General features: G+C 48.5%; 2 protein-coding genes across 2 annotated transcripts in view; both read left to right on the top strand.

The window, feature by feature from the left end:
* cntnap2b (contactin associated protein 2b) overlaps window positions 1-13,253 on the top strand; it is a gene marked incomplete at its 5' end in the record, with an annotated part of 44,293 nt that extends 31,040 nt beyond the window's left edge. Inside the window, 8 exons of the mRNA XM_084458301.1 lie at window positions 1,038-1,256; window positions 2,672-2,908; window positions 3,184-3,414; window positions 5,041-5,174; window positions 6,928-7,021; window positions 10,481-10,717; window positions 12,193-12,267; window positions 12,801-13,253. Of these exons, the coding sequence (XP_084314427.1) occupies window positions 1,038-1,256; window positions 2,672-2,908; window positions 3,184-3,414; window positions 5,041-5,174; window positions 6,928-7,021; window positions 10,481-10,717; window positions 12,193-12,267; window positions 12,801-13,000 (1,427 nt within the window). The 3' untranslated portion in view covers window positions 13,001-13,253. The remainder of the gene's footprint in view (window positions 1-1,037; window positions 1,257-2,671; window positions 2,909-3,183; window positions 3,415-5,040; window positions 5,175-6,927; window positions 7,022-10,480; window positions 10,718-12,192; window positions 12,268-12,800) is intronic.
* A 2,995-nt stretch (window positions 13,254-16,248) lies between these two features.
* cul1a (cullin 1a) overlaps window positions 16,249-22,500 on the top strand; it is a 20,015-nt gene continuing 13,763 nt past the window's right edge. Inside the window, exons 1-5 of the mRNA XM_084457744.1 lie at window positions 16,249-16,423; window positions 18,675-19,144; window positions 19,610-19,787; window positions 20,215-20,382; window positions 22,018-22,068. Of these exons, the coding sequence (XP_084313870.1) occupies window positions 19,005-19,144; window positions 19,610-19,787; window positions 20,215-20,382; window positions 22,018-22,068 (537 nt within the window). The 5' untranslated portion in view covers window positions 16,249-16,423; window positions 18,675-19,004. The remainder of the gene's footprint in view (window positions 16,424-18,674; window positions 19,145-19,609; window positions 19,788-20,214; window positions 20,383-22,017; window positions 22,069-22,500) is intronic.

Genomic DNA, 22,500 nt, shown 5'->3' with positions numbered 1-22,500 from the left:
CACCGATTGGGGCAGTGATAAATGAATGGCGAGGGTTTATCCCCGAAACCTACATCCGTTGAGTCAGACTAATCTCGCCGTTTCCCCCAAGTTCCCTTGCAACCGGTTGGGTGTTTCTGTGTCTGTCTGTCTGTCTGTCTGAGCACCAGCCTCTGCACAGGTGTGTGTGTGTGTGTGTGTGTGTGTGTGTGTGTGTGTGTGTGTGTGTGTGTGTATGCCCCCTACGCCCTCTAGCTTTCAACCTGCCAACTAGCGAAGGGACCCATCACCAATTAGACGGTCTCTCTCAGTAGCGTGAGAGAGACGAGGGCGCCGAACGGCGGGGTTGGGACAGGGAACTCTGGGTAAGCCGAAAACAGCTCCATCACCCTGAGTGAGATCTCATTACGGAGGATGGGGAAGGTCGGGCGACCCGAGGGATGAGGATTGAAGGCTGACGGGCAGAGAGACGCGCTGAGGGCGATTACCCTGTCAGGAAGCAGCGCGCCAACCATTACTGACAGGCTGTCAGTGCGTCTCAACAAGGTTGAACCCGCGCTGCGTTAGTGTGTGTGTGTGTGTGTGTGTGTGTGTGTGTTTTTATGAGTGTGTGTGTGTGTGTGTGTGTGTGTGTGTGTGTGCATGTGTGTGTGTGTGTGTGGAGAGAGAGAGCAGATGTGTGTGTGTGTGTGTTTCTACAAAGCTATGCATGTGTGAAAACCAGGCAGTTGTCATGCTGTGTGAGGAGGAGGAGGAGGAGGAGGAGGAGGAGGAGAGTACATGAGAGGAGAAGAGAGGAGATGAGAGTGGAGCGGTGTATTTAACTGTCTCCTCAGGGGTCTGTCTGTGTGTCTGAAGCTTCCCTGTAAGCTCTGCTGAGTGATAGGTACCGTATTTGAAGCACTAAAAAGGTGCAAACGTTCTCAATGAAACCTGAATACAAAATGTCAACGTGCTGTCCTTGAATTTAAATCAAGAGGACTCAAATAATTATGTATACTGAAATACAACTATTTCAACCAAGGGTGCATTCCATTTATTCTCCCTCCCCTCCCCAGCGGCCTCCGTCGTCTCCTTCTCCTTCGACGTGGGCAACGGGCCCGTGGAGCTGAGCGTGCGCTCGCCGTCGCCGCTCAACGACGACCAGTGGCATCGCGTCGTGGCCGAGCGCAACATCAGGGAGGCGGCGTTGCAGCTGGACGGTCGGCACAGGGAGGCCCGCCGCGCCCCCGCCCAGGGCCACACCCGCCTGGAGCTCTACAGCCAGCTCTACGTGGGTAAGACTAACTTTAGATCCGCCTGGAGCTCTACAGCCAGCTCTACGTGGGTAAGACTAGTCTACAGCCAGCTCTACGTGGGTAAGACTAGTCTACAGCCAGCTCTACGTGGGTAAGACTAACCTTAGACACACCTGGAGGTCTACAGCCAGCTCTACGTGGGTAAGACTAACCTTAGATCCTCCTGGAGGTCTACAGCCAGCTCTACGTGGGTAAGACTAGCGTTAGATCCTCCTGGAGGTCTACAGACAGCTCTACGTGGGTAAGACTAACCTTAGATCCTCCTGGAGGTCTACAGCCAGCTCTACGTGGGTAAGACTAGCGTTAGATCCTCCTGGAGGTCTACAGACAGCTCTACGTGGGTAAGACTAGTCTACAGCCAGCTCTACGTGGGTAAGACTAGCGTTAGATCCTCCTGCTACTACAGACAGCTCTACGTGGGTAGACTAACCTTAGACGCGCCTGGAGGTCTACAACCAGCTGTATGTCGGCAGACTAACGTTAGATTCTCCTGGAGGTTTACAGGTTGGTGAGACTAGATGAATCAGCACAGTTCTCTTTGTTGGTGAGACTAGATCCTCCTGCTGCTGTTCTGCTTGGTATTCAGCCTCACTGATTCTCTTAATGACTTTCTGATGGTTTCACCATTTTGAGATTCTCTGTCAATGAAAAGTGCTTTATACATTAAAAAAAAAGTTATTAATATTATTATTATTGTTGTTGTTGCTATTATTTAGATGATAGAAGTTTGTTTTTTCCCCCCCCAATGTTATGAAACAATATACTTATGGGTCTTATTTTTGTGACGCAGAGCAATGAGCAAATGTCCCCACATCTAAGAGAGGGGAAAGCACCAAGAGTGAGATATATCACTGGATGCACGTTCTGCATTATTTACATGAGCTGATCATCTCCTCTATCTGGAAGTTAGAATCAAATATTTGAGGAGATCAATATAATAATAACAGAGCAGGCGGAGGATGACGCTCAACTTTGCTCACACCATGTCCTAACTGCTTGCGACGCGACATCGCATGCTTGCTGTCCTAACTGAAACCGTTAAATTTCCTGTTCTGTTACGTCGTTTGTCTATATTCCCAACTGAAGACAGTTAAAGAACGAACGCCTGTCAACGCGAGCGACAGGAGGAAAATAGGAACAGGGCGAGCGTCAACAGGGCAGTTAAAACGTTGCGCCGCTTCGCGCTGCGTCGCTCGCGTCCAGTTAGGACATAACAATAGAAAACAAAGCAATGGAACACATTTTGTCGCTGACGCTCGCTCGCATCGCGTGTAGTTAGGACACGGTGTCAGACCAGTGGTTGCTCCAGCGAAGTCGAGCCCAAAGTGCCACAGAGTCCCCTCAGGACACCTAGGACTAATTCTTGCGTCTCCACGGTGATTGTTGCGCTCCAGGGGCGTCTGGCGGCCAGAGAGGCTTCCTGGGCTGCATCAGAGCTCTGACCATGAACGGGGTGACCCTCGACCTGGAGGAGAGGGCAAAGGTCACGCCGGGGGTCAAGCCCGGCTGCCAGGGTCACTGCACCAGCTACGGGGTGCACTGTCGCAACGGTGGCAAATGTGTGGAGAAGTACAACGGCTACTCCTGCGACTGCACACTGACCGCCTACGACGGACCCTTCTGCACTGATGGTGAGACGGTCACAGGGGGGGACTGGAACAAGATTTGAATTATGATGATGAATGATAATGATGAATATAATCATCAGTCATCAGACGGTCATCTCTTGGGGATTTTTATCAGTTGCATTTGTCAGTGCTTCCATTTTCATCATCATGTGATTCGGTGTATAATTTGCGTAAAATAATAAGAGGGTTAAGGCTTTATTAGGTTGGTGTTGGTTTAACTCTTTGTTAAGAGCTTTCTCACTATCTAATTTCTGTGTGTGTGTGTGTGTGTGTGTCAGATGTGGGGGGCTACTTTGAAACAGGAACCCTGGTGCGCTATGACTTCCTGCCGGAGGCGGGACTTCCTGTGGCGCGCGAGGTGAAGAGCCTATCGGGGAGCCCGCCTGCCGAGGCCAACTTAACCCAGGAGGAGCTGGTGTTCAGCTTCAGTACCTCCAACACACCCAGCATCCTGGTCTACGTCAGCTCCCGCACAGACGACTACCTGGCGGTCGTGCTACGACATAACGGTAACCTCTAACCCTTGACCTCTAACCTCTAAACCTTACCCCAGCATCCTGGTCTACGTCAGCTCCCGCACAGACGACTACCTGGCGGTCGTGCTACAACATAACGGTAACCTCTAACCCTTGACCTCTAACCTCTAAACCTTACCCCAGCATCCTGGTCTACGTCAGCTCCCGCACAGACGACTACCTGGCGGTCGTGCTACGACATAACGGTAACCTCTAACCCTTGACCTCTAACCTCTAAACCTTACCCCAGCATCCTGGTCTACGTCAGCTCCCGCACAGACGACTACCTGGCGGTCGTGCTACGACATAATGGTAACCTCTAACCCTTGACCTCTAACCTCTAAACCTTACCCCAGCATCCTGAGGCTAAGCATCTACTGGGACTAGCTGTAGCACTAACCCCAGTCACTAAGACAATGTCAATTATGACCTAAAGCTACAGTAGGGAACACAATACCTATAAATATCAGGGAAGCCAGCTCGCTAAATAGTTTCAAAAGAAAGCTAAAAACACTTCACTTTAGCTTTTAGCTACTTTTGCGTTTGCAGGCTACTGTTCTTTTCTTTCTTTCTTTCTTTTCTCCATGTAAAAACATTCAGAAGGCGATACATTTCACAGGAGAGCATACTGAGACTGGTACTGTAAGATCGCACCCTGCGCTTCCTGTCTCGGAAAACCACTTAATCATAGTTTTTCCAATGCATTGTCGTATGCCCCATTGACTTCCGTTGTAGCCCGGTGAGAGCCTGCATAAAAACTGCAGCTAGCTCAATACTGGTACGAACAGTGAGGTTATGGTCTATGTTTCTGGTCTATGTTTATGGTCTGTGTTTCAGGTTCATGGTAGACAGACCACAAATAGGGCTAAATGTCCAAAATAGCGCATTACCCCTTTAATTTCTTATCTTTGGCCTTTATTGTGTTTTATCTTCCATCTTGTTTTCCCGATTTTGTTTATTTTATCTCTATTTTTATGTGAATTGCAAAGCAGGGAATAGTTGTAAAGTTGTGGTATACAAATAAAGTTTATTATTAAGATCTAGTCTCGCATAGCCACACCTACACTCCACACTTCGTTTACGCTGTGCCAGCGCTGGAGAAAGTTCTGGATGGACTCATCATTCAGAGATGGGGGGGAGGGGGGGGCGCTGTATTTATTTATACCAATCACAATCATCTTGGGCGGAGCCGTTGCTAGTTTGTTATTGTTGTTTCATGTAGTCTGGATTGATTCTGATTGGGCCAGGGAAATCTTCAGTCGCCACCGATTGGGCGGTCATAAACTAATGACAGGGCTTATCCCCGAAACCTACATCCGGTGAGTCAGACTACTAAGACCTGCGTCTAACCCAGACTGTCTAACCCAGCCTATAAAGAGAAACCACAGTCCCAACCCGTCCTCTGGGTAGGTTGGATCTAGACCTGACGGACCCCTTTGGCCATGACAGCACTGCAGTACGGTAACTAGAGGCCTCCTAAACCCAATCCTCCCAGAGCAGGAACGTGTCTGTGACTCTAGCGTGGCGTGTGTGTTTGTGACTCTGGCCCCAGCCGCTCTAGCGTGGTGTGTGTGTGTGTGTGTGTGTGTGTGTGTGTGTGTGTGTGTGTGTCCATGACAGGCACGCTGCAGATCCGGTACAGCCTGGGGGGCCTGAGAGAGCCCTTCACCATCGACCTGGACCAGCGCAACATGGCCAACGGTCAGCCACACCACGTCAACATCTCCAGGGTGCTCCGGAGCATACGGCTACAGGTACGGCCACGCCGAATGACGCTTGCTCGATCGTCTCGTTGAGAGAGGTCAGGGAAGAATTTTTACAGCTCACTTTTCTGGCCCCTGGGTGATACTGTTTTTTTTGCTTCCCTCTGGAATATGTAGGGGTGGGACCTATGCCCACCTCCCTTGTTCTCTGTAAAGCGCATTGTGTTGCCTCTGTGTATGAAATCGTATGAAGTCAAGGGCAATATGTACGGCACAAAGCTACTTTCTGCTACCGTACTTCATAGAGTCCCTATAGGAAATGTTATGTCTTGCGTACCATCAGTGAATAGTCCAGGAAATCCTGTGCCTTAAGCGGTCTGACGCGCTGGAACCAGATAACAGAGTGGCACCAACTGTCCCAGAACTTCAGTGCCAACTGCTTCTCTCCATGCAGACTCTAGTCTGGAATAAAGTGCAACAAAACATGGCCTTAGGGGCGGAGCCAGCAACTACCTTTCAAACCCAGCTGCATTTCTAATGTCGTCGTAAAGTGGAAGAAAGTCCAAGTAGCCTAAATCACAATTTATGTGCCAGATATGCGAGATAAGCTCTCTTCCCATCAGTGTCCGCGGACACTCTTTCCCAGTTGTCGCTGCAGCGAGGGCTTCTGGGAGCTGAGATTATGCCGACTCAAACAAACGCGTCATGTCTTGTTCTATTTTACAGGACCAGACATAATTAGGTGCGTTTCGCCGCATCATCACAACACCGCCAGGAGCCGCTCGGCGCGGCATTACTCAGCACTTTGACAAGGAGGCGCGGGGGAAGAGAGGGATGATCCTCTCAACTCACTTTATTCACTCCCATACTTTTATGTTAAAGGTTCACTATAAAAACAGCACTTCAAGAACCAAAATAGTCAAAATAACACTCCGATTGTTTTCGCCTTTGGAAATATAGGGAAGTGAACGAGCCATAGTGAGCCGTCATCAGCCATCAGCACGTGTTTCCAAACGCGAAAACAACGGCAGGGAAAAACAATCGGAGTCTGGTAATGATGAGTATTCAGTGTATTCAGACTGTTATTTTGACTATTTTAGTTCTTGAAGTGCTGTTTTTATAGTGAACTTTGAACATTTCTGCATCCGTCCCACCAATTCCATCAGACTTGACCAATATGGCCGCCGCAGTGAATAAAGTGAATTAGTCAGCGCTTTGACACAGAGACTCAGGGGAAGAGTAGGATGTTCCTCTCAATGAGACAACTGCAGGGGAGTGTTCCCTGCTGTCTGCTGTCGGGGGTTCAGCCAAAGGGAACGGTAGCCTGTCACTCAGACTGAACTGCCATCGCGGCCGTTTTCCACAGATGGGCGGCGCCCCAAGAGTGGGTCCTCTGCGATTAGTTGGTCCCCTAAACCAATCGCGTTGCGCGGTTTAATTCCGTCGTCGCCGACCGGCCCGGTTGGAATCGCGACCGAGAAATCGTTCCTGACCAGAGCCTTTCCTGAATCGCATTTCGTAAAGTAAAGCAAGCAGGCGATTCATGGGGGCTGGACGCTAAAGAGTTTTAGTTCGAATTTAAAGAATTGAATTGAAAGCTTTATTGTCATTATACAAGTATAACGAAATGTCGTAAGAGCTACTTCTAAAACAATACTCACAGCCACACACACACACACACACACACACACACATAGACCAGCATAAGAGCACACAGAAAATTGCACAGTCCCATAGTTCAGTATGATAATGAAGACGTAATGGAAGCATGCAGTGTTCCTGTACTGACCCCTTGTTTCTCCAGCTTGACCACTACCCTCCGGTCACCTACACCCTGCCTGAGGCGTCCGACACCCAGTTCAGCCTGGTGAAGACCCTCTTCCTGGGCAAAGTCTTCGGTAAGGGCGGCCGTTCTCCCGCTAGTCTGGACTAGGACTTTCAATGATGCTCAGGAAGATTGATGGTGATACAAAATCATCCCTTAATGCAAAATCATCCCTTAATGCATTGGATTGTGTGTGTGTGGGGGGGGGGGGGGTAGGTAGGTGTGGGTGTACGTGTGGGTGTATGTGTGTGTGATATGGGTACTGTGTGTGTGTGTGCGTGTGTGTGTGCGTGTGTGTGATGTGTGTGTGTGATGTGTGTGTGTCTGCATGTGTACGTTTCTGTGGGTGGGTGATATGCATACGTGTGCATGTGTGCGTGTGTGTGTGTGTGTGTGTGTGTGCGTGTGTGTGTGTGCGTGTGTGTGTGTGTGTGTGTGTGTGTGTCAGTGAGCGTCAGACACCAGTCCAGAACAGAAGGGCCCGTTGTGGCCGGCTGTTAAGCCTGGCGACTCCACGGGGTGCATTGCAGCACTCTGCGAATAAATTATGTGACCGATCAGTGACATCATCAGCCTGGGGTGTGTCCTAATAGTCTCCACTAGCATCCTGCCCTCGTGTCCTTTTCTTGCATAATCACACATCTGGCTGGAATTATCAGGTGGAGGCAACGTTCACGATCGCTCCTCAGAGGAGGGAGACTAAGGAAAGGAGACAAAGAAAGGAAGCAGCTGAGACGCAGACCTAGTTCCAAACCAGATCCTTCAGTCCTACCCAGGTTTTCTCTGGGCTCTGCTCTGCCCCGGGAGGGAATTAGCAGAACTGTCCCATCTCTCACTGTCCCATCTAACTGTCATGTCTCTCACTGTCCCATCTAACTGTCATGTCTCTCACTGTCCCATCTAACTGTCATGTCTCTCACTGTCCCATCTCTCACTGTCCCATCTAACTGTCATGTCTCTCACTGTCCCATCTCTCACTGTCCCATCTAACTGTCATGTCTCTCACTGTCCCATCTAACTGTCATGTCTCTCACTGTCCCATCTAACTGTCATGTCTCTCACTGTCCCATCTCTCACTGTCCCATCTAACTGTCATGTCTCTCACTGTCCCATCTCTCACTGTCCCATCTAACTGTCATGTCTCTCACTGTTCTCCTGGAGCTGCGCTGTGGGACAGGAGGGCTGAGAGAGAGAGAGAGACAGAGTGAGAGAGAGAGACAGAGAGAAAAGAGACAGAGAGAGAGACAGAGAGAAAAGAGAGAGAGAGACAGAGAGAGAGACAGCGAGACAGAGAGAGAGAGAGAGACAGTGAGACAGAGAGAGAGAGAAAGAGAGAGACAGAGAGAGAGAGAGACAGAGAGAGAGATCTAACTCAGGCGGTACTGACGCAGTCACAGATGACAGACAGACAGAGAAACAGACAGACAGACAGACAGACAGACAGACAGACAGACAGACAGACAGACAGACAGACAGACAGACAGACAGACAGACAGACAGACAGACAGAGAAACAGACAGACAGACAGACGGACAGAGAGGTAGGTGGTCAGACGGTGCCATAAGCACCAGGACCTGTCTCCGCTGTGGATCTACATTGCGGTCGGCTCCCTAAAACAGGACCGCGTTCAAGAGGAGCGGCATAGCCAGCCGACCAGGAACCACGCGGGTCCTGAGCCATCTGTGGTCTCCTTGTTCCGCGTTCCGCAGCTCGGACGCAGCGTGAGAGTGTGTGAGCGCCGCAGGGACTGTAATGCCAGAACGCTTGCCAGGAAGGCGGGGTTCTAGTGAACGCGGGGCGGGTTTTTTGGCGAGTCTTAGATGACTCTAGATCAGGGGTGTCAAACTCAAATACACAGTGGGCCAAAATTTAAAACTTGAACAAAGTCGCGGGCCAACATTGAACAAATGAAAATTTTAATATGGACCCAAACAAGTTTTGCTTTAACATTGAATATGGAACAAGCAACGCTTATTACCATACAATATATAACTTAATAGTGCAGACATGCAAAATCGAATTTCAAATAAAAAACACATCAATGGCATTCATTTATAAAATAAAATTTAAATAAAAATCGTATGCCTCTTTTCTATTTGCAGCCTTCTGATTTAAATATCAAAATAAACTTTTTTCACAGGCTATTAAATTCAAAAATAAAATAACAATAATAAATGAATCAACCATTCAAGCCCCTGCCTTAGAGTAGCAAGAAAAAGTGCATAAAGAAAACGTTAATTATTGCTCAGTTTGCTACACACTGATCTAATCTGATGTGCCCAAGCCAGATACCTGGCATCTCTTCTTGGATGCTAGTTCATCAATGTCTGGACTCAGGCTCTGAGCTGAGGAAATCCTCAGTATCGAGTGAAGGTGTTCATCAAGTCAGACGTCTCCTGTGAGATGTTTTGGTCATCTTCATCGACGAGAAAAGTTGCTCACATAGATAAGTGCTGCCGAACATGGAGAGCATCTGAGCAGCTTGGGTGCGGAGCTGGGGCATTGTGTCAGGGATGAACTGCGTTTTTATGGTTTGGCAGCAGGGGAAATGGCCAGGGTTTCCTTGCAGCATCTGGTTCTCCCACAGGCACAGTTTAGTTTTAAAAGCCCTCACTGCAGCGTACATGTCTGTGATGATGCGTCCCCGCCCCTGAAGCTGCAGGTTCAGCGCATCGAGATGGCTCGAGATGTCACACAGAAAGGCCAGCTTACACAAAAACCTTTGCTCCCGGAGCTCTGCTGTGTCCTTCCCTTTGCTTTCCAGAAACTGACATATTTCCTCACGCAGCTCGAAAAATCTGTTCAGTACTTTTCCTCGGCTTAACCATCTCACCTCTGTGTGATAGCCTACGGCACGTCTGCGTATTCCGAACCACACTCCTCCAGAAAAGACTGGCGGTGATTCAGACCTTTGGCTCTTATAAAGTTAATAACTTGTGTTACTGTGCTCATAACATGTTCGCCATTTTTAAGAAGGGGTAACACGGCTACAGTTGTAGTATGAGATTGCTATGACTACTGTCACAGAAGAGGGCGTTTCTGGGTCCTGTCTTGATTGACGCGCCAAAACAACAGCAGAGCATTGTAAGATTTGTAGTATTAGCGGTGAATGCGCTGTATAATACTGGCGGGCCAGCTCTAGTAGTTATTTGGTATTGCCTCGCGGGCCAAATATAATTACACTGCGGGCCAAATTTGGCCCGAGGGCCAGAGTTTGACACCCCTGCTCTAGATGCTTGAGACGTGTTTCTGAGACTGGGGCACGACGATTCGTTTTGGGTGGCGTACAAACTCGTTTTTATACATGCAGATGCACACACACACACATACACACACACACACACACACACACACACAGTACCCATAGGAGCGTGAGACAGTCCTGGGTCAGCTGGTGAGGTGACAGCACATCAACAACACTTGCTGACACAACAACAACAGAAGCGTGCCGAGTCACACGAACGCGCGTCCCGGATACACAGCAACGGCGTCTCGTCACGCGGCGTTCCTCTGTTCTTGTCGTCCCACGCAGAGACGGGCCAGATCGACCGGGTCCTGATCGAGAAGTACAACACGCCGGGGTTCGTGGGCTGCCTGTCCCGGGTCCAGTTCAACGACGTCGCCCCCCTCAAGGCGGCGCTGCGCTCCGGCGCCTCCTCCGCCCCGCCGGTCACCACGCACGGCATCCTGGTCCAGTCCAACTGCGGGGCCTCGCCACTCACCATCTCACCCATGGCCTCCGCCAACGACCCCTGGCACCTGGACTCAGGTACGACCCCGCTGGAGTTCCGCTCTGCGTCGTTCTTCGGTATACCCTCGTAGGGCTGGGTTTAAAAAATCGATGAATCGATTCTGAATCGATTCCGAATCAAATGATTCTGAATCGATTCATGAATCCCAAAATCGATCTTTTATTTAATGAAGGAATGAATAGTTCATTAATTCATTCAATGATTCATTCATTCATTTTTGGAAATCAGTATCGATACCCAGCCCTAGTATGGATGTGTTGCATAACTTGGCAGTCATGTAATTAAGGTTACAGCTAAAAAAAAGGTTTTAGTAACACTAACCGAATCGATATTGAATCGAATCGAATCGAATTGAATCATGATAATCGATTCTGAACCTTCTGAATCGGAATCGATTCTTGAAATTAGAATCGATACCCAGCCCTATACCCTCGTGTGTGTGTGTGTGTGTGTGTGCGTGTGTGTGTGTGTGTGTGTGTGTGTGCGTGTGTGTGTGTGTGTGTGTGTGACCCCCTCTGCTCTCCTCCTGTCTTAATAAAGTTGAGATACAAAAGAAGAGCGGTCCATCTGGACACACACAGCGTCAGCGAGCTGCTGTAATGATGTCACACGATGAGGATTGTTTTGATGTCTGTGATGATGCGATTCAGCCCTTGGTTTTCATCAGAATATGATCATATCGTCTGTGGGGTCAGATGGTGGTGTGTGAGCTCCCTGTGTGAGGGACATCTGTGATCCCCTCCACACTGCATGTGTGTGCGTGTGTGTGTGTGCATCTGTGTGTGTGTGTGTATGTGCGCGTGTTTGTGTGTGTGCATGTGTGTGTGTGTGCGTGTTTTTCTGTGTGTGTTTGTGTGCGCGTGTTTGTGTGTGTGCATGTGTGTGTGTGTGTGCGTGTTTTTCTGTGTGTGTGTTTGTGTGTGTTTGTGGGTGTGTGTGTGTGTGTGTGTGCATGTGTGTGTGTGTGCATTTTTGTGTGTGTGTGCGTGTGTGTGTGCAAGTTTTTGTGTGCGTGCGCGTGTGTTTGTGTGTGTGTGTGCGTGCGCGTGTGTTTGTGTGCGTGTGTGTTTGTGTGCGTGTGTGTGTGTGTGTATTCGGGCAGATCTGCATGAGCGCCCACGGAGCGTCCGACTAATAAGAGCAGCCTTTCTCTCCGGGCCGGCTGGCCCCGCCTCCTGTTCCTGACAGACTGGAGGCTAAATATAACAAGCGCCCGTGTGTTCCCTGAGGCGTTCCTCACAATCCAGACTCTCTGTCTGCATCCCTGAGTGGGAGAAGATCTGCGCGTGAGGAAGGACCAGATTCGATTCATCTTTATTTTCCTTGTGCCAAGTACGGGTACTAGCCAGTGAAATGCAGTTGGCGTCTAACCAGGAGCGCAAAGTATTATTTCCAGATAAGGGCCGGAAAAGTAAGCGCCACAGCATAAGCGATGCTATTTATTCATATTAATGTACAGCGATGGGCTTTCTTTGATGGTCTTTGTTCCCAGCTGGTGCCGTGTTCCCGTTCAACGAGGAGATGACCGGTCAGGATGCAGTGGATCGCAACTCGGCCATCATCGGAGGTGAGTCGGCGCCGACGGGCCTAGCGTTGTCCAGCAGGCGTCAGGAACGCCGTTCGTTTTCAGACTACGCAGTGTCTCTAAAGTGACGTACTCAGCGTTTAAAAAAACACTTCTGTTCGTTATGAGCCATCCAATCACAGGAGTTCTGATGCCGTTCAATCAGCGTCCAGAACTCACTTTTTGGCTTAAGTGAAAAAATGTACCAATCAGATTTTTTACCAGCCCCAAATAATAAATTGCTTTTTAATATTGCATTTGCTATTATTACTATTTAGCATGTCATCTTGGTCTCGTAGATTCTCAATTAATATTATAGTGTGCATATATACTGTAATATTAGTAACACTAACTGTACAATCAGGGTCCAAAACTAACTTTTTGGCCAGACAGACAGTTTTTTTTTTTTTTTACCATCCATTGGCTAGTAAATAGTTAATTTTGTACCCTGCCTCCAATGCTATCGGTATGACTGATGTCTTGTTGGTGTCCAGAAGCTGACACTCTGCTGACTGTCTTCTCGTCGGTCTTCACAGGTATCATCGCCGTGGTGATCTTCACCATCTTGTGCACCCTGGTGTTCCTGGTGCGTCACATGTTCCGTCACAAGGGCTCCTACCATACCAACGAGGCCAAGGGGGCGGAGTCCGCCGACTGCGCCGACGCCGCCATCATAGTCAACGACCCCGCCTTCACAGAAACCATCGATGAGAGCAAGAAGGAGTGGTTCATCTAAAAAAAAAGAAAAGAAAAAAAAAAGACTACATTTCCCATGTTCCTTTTCGGGCAGAGCGGTGCCCGTGGCCCTTAGTTGTGCGAGGGTGAAGCTAATATGGGAAAGTGAGTCCATGGGGGCCATAGGGAGATGTCCCCTGTAGGACTACAGCGAATGTGTGCTCTCCCTAGCGTGTCTGTGATGTATTTACATTGAGTGAGGAGACGGAGGAGTTTTATCAACATGATATCAGTCAGTCAGAGCTACCTTCTCTACCTTCTCAAACAGGATCCTTCGGACTGAGAATGGAAACAAATGAGTATAACACTTTTTATTTATTTTTGCATCAAGTATGGTTCATGATATGTCTTAATTGTTTAAGCTTTGATTGTAGAGAGAATGTATGCCTGCATCGATAGGGTCAAGCACACACTGCACACACATTTTGATATATTTTGCTGCCAAATCAATCCATAATATAGTATCTCGAGACACTAGAGTATAGTACCCCTCCCCATGTACAAAGCTATGGTTTATGTCCTAGTCATTGACATTTGATTGTATTGTAATATTTTGTATTTATTTATTTATGTATTTATTTATTTATTCATTTGCACTGCAGTCGTCATTGTGTGTAGACTTCAGAGGCAAGGGAGAACAGAAGTACGGTATCTTTTCACTGCACCATTCCAAACCACTCTCAGTGGAGTATTCGTTTGAACTTCACGCACGTGTCTTTTAACTTGACCGTTTTCCTTCATTAGGTGCCAAAGCGTTCAGCGAGGTTCACACGACCTTTTCTGCTCCGATACATTTTGACGGTTCCCCTCAAAGAGATTGTATGTACTGTAAGATCTGACATGATACAGTTCCTAATGTACAGATTCAGCTTAATTCTTGACTGAAAATCAGTCTGATTATCCATGAAAAGTGATTTTTGGTCCAATGCCAAGCTTACACAGTATGACCTGAGCCTGTGGGAACCGGCCCTGTGACATTGTAGGGAGTTAGCTGTGATATTGTTTAGAGGTGTAGCTAGTTCAAGCAGCATATCGGTAGACATGACAATATCTGGCTTAACCCAATGTGCCTTCGGGATTCAACCACTCCAAGCCGTCCCTTCCTTGACGTGAAACTGGGCAGAACAGCTTATTTAACATGATAGGAGCACTCTGAGGTAACTTTTTATTTAGAGTCCTCGTGTAGTGTGTTCATGGATGCCCAAATAATGCTCAACAAATGCCCTCCAAGTATGGAATTGCTATTGATAGTTAATAAGCGGGAGCATCTCTAAATTATTTACAGAAGCCTATCCAAACATAATGTTTGCTGTACCTACTTTAGGAACAAAATGGCCGTGTGAGTTGATGTTATTGTTGGATCGTCTGCTACAAGTAAAGGTAAGGACATAAGTTGAGCCATCTCTGTTGGAATGGTAATGATATACGTGATAATAATGATATACCCCCACTGCACGTCCTGCCTAGCCATTATCAGCTTTCTTTGCTTTTGTCCAACATGCCTTTGTAGGTTTCCTTAGGACATGAGTTGAGCCGTCTCTGTTGGCATGGTAATGATATCCATAGCTCAATACCCCCACTGCATATCCTGCATAATATCCATTATCAGTTTTCTTTCCTTTTGTCCAACATGCCTTTGTAGGTATCAATGTGTATACCTCTTGGTCATGTTTTTCAATATTTTATAGGACTGTTTTAATTTTACAGTACAGTGAGTTGAATGTTATGTCTATTTATTTGTGCTCAACTTCATAAGTTAATATTCACTAACCATTGAATTATACATTAAAAATGATTTTTTCATTGAAAGTGCCAACTAAGCTGTTCATAGTGAGCTTTCTCTTTAGGATTGTACTCACATGTACTCTGTTTTACAATAACACACGTAACAGCAGTTTCTGAATGCAGATTGATTGATTGACCGATTGGTTGATTGATTGGTCGGCCGGTCAGTTGGGTGGGGGGTCAGTTGAATGCCAAACCACACCATGAAACCCTCATAGAGAAGCATTCTTTTTTCAGTGCAGCTGCCCACCGTGGGCCTGGTTGGCGCCCTCGTCTCGATCCGAGTATGGCTGGATCCCAGAGGGAGTGGCCTATTGGGCCGCCACTCCTGAGGGTGGTTAGTTAGCTGTTTGGTGCGCCCTGGTTGAATGTAACACCATTTAGGTTCCCCCAGTCCACAGGAAGCAACATTTAGTTAATGCTGCTGGCAATAGGTTCTAATTTGTTTACATATTGTTATTGTTTACCATGATATCATATCATACTCAATGTAATTAAAAGCACTGTCAATTGGCTACAGCTCATATGGTTTATTGCTGTAAACGAGGTGCAAACCTGGTTGTACTGTAACTCTGTTGCTAGTCGTGCTACTGTAATTTGAGTTTGTCACATATACTGTACTATAACGTTATGCCCTAAAAACCAGGTTGGATCCCTGAGGCAATACGCCTAAATATTTTGTCAGACCACTTTGAGGCACAAAGTGTTCAGAGAGCAAGTGTACTGCAGAACAATATTACAAAGCATGAGTTACACTGCATCACCATATCACTATCACACTTCCACACTACACTAGAGTATAATAGCTATAACATAAATATCATATACCATCATGTAACATACTATGGATAATTATGTTTGGTTTATGATGGATTTTCTGTATGTGTCCGATAATAATCGTTCTTATCTAATGAATGGTTGGCATCAGAGTTGTCTGTCTATTGCTTGAGCACTGTTCACTTCTCCATTTGCAGCATGAGATGTAGATGGCACAACCAATACCACATTGCAGTACATTCATATATTTTACATAAATCCCTTGGAAATATTTTGTAGGCCTACATTTCTTACATGAAGGATAATGCGCAAAAGCCTTTTTATAAGATGTTTCAATTAATTTCATTGCAATTCGAAGTCTGTAAAGAACCTACTGTATCTTGTTGAAAGTGTCTTTCAAAGTGGCTTTAGATCATGTGAATATGAAAGAGGATACAACTACATTTCGTGTTATTTTAGGCCTGAGACTGTATATGTAATGTGATTTTGTCTTGATATAAAACATTAAACAAGCCTTGCCATACGAAGAGTGTGGCTGGTTAATCGTCGTGGACCTCTCATACAGCCTACATGAATATATATATAATATTACATTATTCGCTCAACGCGTATCCGGAACTATAGCACGAGTCTCAGTTTCCACTGGACATTTATCTAGGCAACACAGGATTGAAGTGCTATCAGAAAGCACTGCCGCAGCTATTGTTGTGGCAGTGTAAAGCAACGATTTTACTAAGGAAACGGGGCTCATTTTTAAAGCGAAGATTTGAACACATTAGTCATATTATAAGAAACACATTCGTCTCGGTTCTTCCACCATCTTGTCCGAGTCGGAGACTACTGGGAGCAGAGCTGGACGAGGGTAAGACCGCTAGCTAGCATGCTAACATCGAGCTAGCAGCTAACCTGGCTAAGACCGCTAGCTAGCATGCTAACATCGAGCTAGCAGCTAACCTGGCTAAGACCGCTAGCTAGCATGCTAACACCGAGCTAGCAGCTAAACTGGGCTAGGCTAGCTAGCTCACTAGCCCCCCAAAATAGTCGATTTGGATCAAATGTGGATAATAATCCTGTTATCAACACACTGTACGTATGTGGAGCTTATAGTATGTATGGTCTAACTAATCCTAACCTAAATACTCACCTTCAGTCCACACGGAACAGCTAGCTAGCTATGATGACTAGTGCTAACTAGCTATGCTAACTAGCAACATACGCCTGAACAGCCAGGCCTCACCTCTCTCGCAGACTGGCTGGTCTCTCTCAGCTGCTCATCAGTCTCTCTCAGCTGCTCATCAGTCTCTCGCAGACTGGCCAGTCTCTCTCAGCTGCTCATCAGTCTCTCGCAGACTGGCCAGTCTCTCTCAGCTGCTCATCAGTCTCTCGCAGACTGGCCAGTCTCTCTCAGCTGCTCGCCAGTCTCTCTCAGCTGCTCACCAGTCTCTCTCAGCTGCTCGCCAGTCTCTCTCAGCTGCTCGCCAGTCTCTCTCAGCTGCTCGCCAGTCTCTCTCAGCTGCTGGCCAGTCTCTCTCAGCTGCTCGCCAGTCTCTCTCAGCTGCTCGCCAGTCTCTCTCAGCTGCTCGCCAGTCTCTCTCCTCACCTCTCCAGTCTCTCTCAGCTGCTCGCCAGTCTCTCTCAGCTGCTCGCCAGTCTCTCTCCTCACCTCTCCAGTCTCTCTCAGCTGCTCAACAGTCTCTCTCAGCTGCTCGCCAGTCTCTCTCAGCTGCTCGCCAGTCTCTCTCACCTCACCTCAGCCAGTCTCTCTCACCTCACCTCAGCCAGTCTCTCTCAGCTGCTCACCGGGGGCATATCTATCTAACTACGTGGATGTTGTCAAATGTACCTATTGACATAAGTTGACCAAGTTGACATGTGTGGTCACGGTCAAGTGTTTGTGGGTTTTGGGGGGGTGCATCTTATCCTATCTTCTGTCCCACCCGGTTGCAGCAGCGGACGCACCGTTTTTAAACATAAACGGTTCAACTCGCCCCACCGGCACTCTTTACAGGTTCTGTTGCCATGGTTACGGGAGAAGCGGAGACCCCCTCCTCCTCCTCCTCGCGATGAGATGCTCGAGCCGTGAAGGGGTTCGGGGAGTCGACTCTCAAAGTGAACCGGGTTTTAGGGGTTGGGGAAGAGAGTCGACTCTCAAAGTGAACCGGGTTTTAGGGGTTCGGGGAACAGAGTCGACTCTCAAAGCGAACCGGGTTTTAGGGGTTAGGGAACAGAGTCGACTCTCAAAGCGAACCGGGTTTTAGGGGTGAGGGAACAGAGTCGACTCTCAAAGCGAACCGGGTTTTAGGGGTTAGGGAACAGAGTCGACTCTCAAAGCGAACCGGGTTTTAGGGGTGAGGGAACAGAGTCGACTCTCAAAGCGAACCGGGTTTTAGGGGTTCGGGAACAGATTCGACTCTCAAAGTGAACTGTTTTTTTCCTCCACCCGGCTGCCTTTTATCAACCATGCACAGTCAGAGACCTTTTTACCCGTTTGTGGCTGTGGGTTCCTTTGCTGCACGTGGATACTTTGCGCTGCGCTCTCACTTGCGTAACGCTGTGTGTCATTCAACATTCAACGACACCTGGATGTTCTTGCAGGCCAGAGATCGCTCCTGCCTGCCTGCCTGCTGGGGTTAACAGCTGAAGCCGGGGTAGAGCGAGACAGTCCGGCCGCAGCCGGGGGGCGGTTTAGGTTTCAGCCTGAAGGAAAGCCCAGTCCCGTCAGCCATGTTCCTCCTGCCACTGCAGAGGCGCTGCGACGCCTCGGACTGACTCTGGGCTGGGGAACGGCGAGCCTGTGACGAAGGTCCCGCTTCGGGCCCAGGACGGTCGGATCCTGGCTGTGTGCGCTAGCCGAACCGCGGAGTCGTTGGACATTAGCCAATACCGTCGTCGTTGCACCTGTCTGGCGTACGGCTTTATCACAGTGTAGCTGAACGTCAGTGGAAGGGGGTTGGAAGGAGGGCATGTGTGTTTTTGGTTGCATATGGAGTACATTATGGTGATTTATCAGTTGCTTGATTGGTGTGTGTGTGTGTGTGTGTGTGTGTGTGTGTGTGTGTGTGTGTGTGTGTGTGTGTGTGTGTGTGTGTGTGTGTGTGTGTGTGTGCTTGCAGGTCTCTGGGCAGGGCACACTCCTGATCGCCACTTGAACGGGGCGTCCTCTGACGATCACCTGCCGTCCCGAGGAGAAGAGACCCCGTCCGCCCGCCGGCCTATCAGATCGTCCGCTCTCGGCGCCCCGGCCCCTATGGAGGAGGAGTGACCCACTGCGCCGGTTCAACTACTAAAGCGGTTCCACTACGAAGGCGGTTCCACTACGAAGGCGGGTTCCATTACGAAGGCCTCCAGAGCTGAACTGACTCAGGTGTGACCCCATCAGAGAGAGAGAGAGAGAGAGAGAGAGAGAAAGAGAGAGAGAGAGAGAGAGAGAGAGGGAGGAGACCATGTCGTCCAACAGACCCCAGAACCCCCATGGCCTGAAGCAGATCGGCCTGGACCAGATCTGGGACGACCTGCGCTCGGGGATCCAGCAGGTGTACACGCGGCAGAGCATGGCCAAGGCGCGCTACATGGAACTCTACACGTATCCTTCTGCTCTCTCCCCACACACACACACACACACACACACACACACAGTGTTCTCAGTGTGAAGCGGTGGCAGATGGTTCGGTACTGGTGCTGGGTGTCTGGATTGGCCAAAAATGGGCAGGTTAGGGAGGGGGGGGTAAAAAAAGGATAAGCCTATGACTTCAGCGACGTATCCACCAGCCTGATTGGTTACATGTCTCACCACTGGGCCAATAGAATACCTTCAGAACGGGGAAATCTCTGTTCACCTGTTTGGCTGCACTGCCCCCAGTGGCTCCTCCAGATGTAATAATAATAATAATAATATTAAGAATGCATTTTATTGTTTGGCACCATGGGGACCCACTGTACTCCCTACACCACCCAAAAGAGTAAGCGTTGTGTTGGGCCTGTTACCTCCACCTCTCTAAGCACCTTGCTGGACACTGTGGTTGTTGCCTTAACCCCGCCCCCCCTCCAGACATGTTTATAACTACTGTACCAGCGTGCACCAGTCCAGCCAGGCGCGTGGGGTGGGCCCCCCTCCCTCCAAGCCCTCCAAGAAGACCTCCACCCCGGGGGGGGCCCAGTTCGTGGGCCTGGAGCTCTACAAGAGGCTGAAGGAGTTCCTGAAGAACTACCTGACCAACCTGCTCAAGGTACGGTACCGCCGGCCGCCGCCGCAGCCTCTGACCACGGGCGGGTCCGAGAGTGAACGCCTGAGTTGGAGGGATGATGGTTTACCAGACGTCTCACCAGAAAATCATCCCTTTTCATCCCCCACGTCTTTCCTTGCATCGCTTTCTGCGACTCCACCGAACGTCCCTACCTCTCTCTCTCTTCCTCTTTCTTTCTGTCTCCCTCTTTCCTCCTCTCGCCCTCTCCCTTCTCTCCTCTCCCTTCTCTCTCTCCCTCTCTCTTCTCTCCCTCTTTCTCCCTCTCTCTCCTCTCCCTCTCCGTCTCCCTCTCTCCTCTCTCATCTCCCTTCTCTCCTCTCCCTCTCTGTCTCCCCCTCTCTCTCTCTCCTCTCCACTCTCTCCTCTCACACTCTCTCCTCTACCTCTCTCTCCTCCTCCTCTCCCCCAGGAAGGGGAGGACCTGATGGATGAGAGTGTTCTGACGTTCTACACCCAGCAGTGGGAGGACTACCGGTTCTCCAGTAAGGTGCTCAACGGCATCTGCGCCTACCTCAACCGCCACTGGGTGCGCCGCGAGTGTGACGAGGGCCGCAAGGGGATCTACGAGATCTACTCGGTGAGGAGCGCACCTGCCCGACCAAACACACACATTGTCGCCTTCTTCAAATAATGGCCTAAGTCTTTTTTTTTTAGGAAAACTTTATTTATTTTTTGCTTAAGTGGTCTCTTCACCACCTCAATTTACTACATCCTCTATTGAAAAGATCGCTCTGTTCTTACCACGGTTAGTATAGTGGCCCATCTAAATCTGTGTTAGTATAGTGGCCTATCTAAATCTGTGTTAGTATAGTGGCCTATCTAAATCTGTGTTAGTATAGTGGCCTATCTAAATCTGTGTTAGTATAGTGGCCTATCTAAATCTGTGTTAGTATAGTGGCCTATCTAAATCTGTGTTAGTATAGTGGCCTATCTAAATCTGTATTAGTATAGTGGCCTATCTAAATCTGTGTTAGTATAGTGGCCTATCTAAATCTGTGCCGATAGGTTGACTTAGGCCATTGTGTTTTTTGAAAAACTTATATGAATAAGGACATTATTTTAACAAGGTGACGATATATTTCTCTTTTTATTTAAGCTCTGTTCATCCAGTGGAAACCCGTTGAGAACAAGGACTTATTGGCGATGGTGTCCTGGTTGCAAAGCATTCATACATGTATTTTAAAAACATAAAAGGGTACAGTACGGTGTTGACTATAGGCACCTCAGGAACCGGCCAATCCCTAGACCTCGTCTGGTAAACGACCAGAACGCCATGTGATGAGGGGGGTGTCATGTGATTGTAAGATTGCTTTATAATCATACAGCCGCTAGCGGCCAGGCACAGCCAAACCCTCTGAGCTCTCAAATGATCACCAGTAATAAAACAAAGCTCAGAATGATGGTGGCTGTCGAGCCGTTTCAAGGTGGCAGAGGCAGCGTGCGTACAGGCAAGGCCATTTGTACAGCACATTTCAGCAACAAGGCAATTCAAAGTGCTTTACATGAGACGTTAAAAGCATCAAGACAAAGTGCAAGAAACACATTATAAAAGGTCATATAAAATGAAGCGCTAAAAAAACCCATTATAAAAGGGCATTTAGAACAAAATGCAGGGAAAATAAAGCCTATAGCCGAGATAATGTTGCCATAGTCAAGAATTGACAGGCACTGACAAATACTTCTTTTTTTTTTGTCTTGAAACGCGAGCTATTTATCTGCAACCGTAAGTGCTTTTACCACTGGGTATCCATTAACAAGATTGTGTTAGGCCTTCCTCTGTAGCGTGTTGACTCACCCCCTCTCTCTCCTCCTCTCTCTCCTCCCCATCTCTCCTCCTCTCTCTCCTCCTCCTCTCTCTCCTCCCCATCTCTCCTCCCCCTCTCTCCTCCTCCTCTCTCTCCTCCTCCTCTCTCTCCTCCCCATCTCTCCTCCTCCTCTCTCTCCTCCCCATCTCTCCTCCCCCTCTCTCCTCCTCCTCTCTCTCCTCCCCCTCTCTCCTTCCTCTCCTCCTCCTCTCTCTCCTCCCCCTCTCTCTCCTCCCCCTCTCTCCTCTCTCTCTCTCCTCCTCCTCTCTCTCCTCCTCCCTCTCTCTCCTCCTCCTCCTCTCTCTCCTCCCTCTCTCTCGTCCCTCTCTCTCCCCCATCTCTCTCCTCCCCCTCTCCTCCTTCTCTCCTCCTCCCCCTCTCTCCTCCTCCCTCTCTCTTCTCCTCAGCTTGCTCTGGTGACGTGGAGGGAATGCCTTTTCAGACCGTTGAACAGACAAGTGAGTACTAGGAATGTTAATAGTTAATCGACTATCGATTAATTGCCGATAAGAATTTACTCAATTAAGATTTGGTTACTCAATTAATTGCTTGTTAATGGAACAGAGCTGTTTTTTGGGGGGAACGAACGTTATCAACGGGAGTTGCGTGAAATGTAATCATGATTTAGGGTCTGACTGCACATGAGGGCGCCCTGCCAGGTACTGAAGGCTAATTGGGATGACGGGAAATTTCAACGACACAACGGCAGGCGACACAAAAATGAAGCGAGCAAAGCGCAGTCCAGCGCGGGACGTTCTTATCAATTAATCGACTCGTTTGTTAAAGGAGAATGCTCGTTTTTGACAACCTGGACCTTATTTACGGCATATTATGAGATGTTTCACTCACCGAGATAACTTTGGTGCATTTCGGAGGCCTGTAGAAGATAT

This window comes from Borostomias antarcticus (genome assembly GCF_949987555.1).
Source record: "Borostomias antarcticus genome assembly, chromosome: 24".
Lineage (NCBI taxonomy): Eukaryota > Metazoa > Chordata > Actinopteri > Stomiiformes > Stomiidae > Borostomias > Borostomias antarcticus.
Note: the sequence above shows the minus strand (reverse complement) of the source record. Positions and strands in the feature narration are given on the sequence as shown.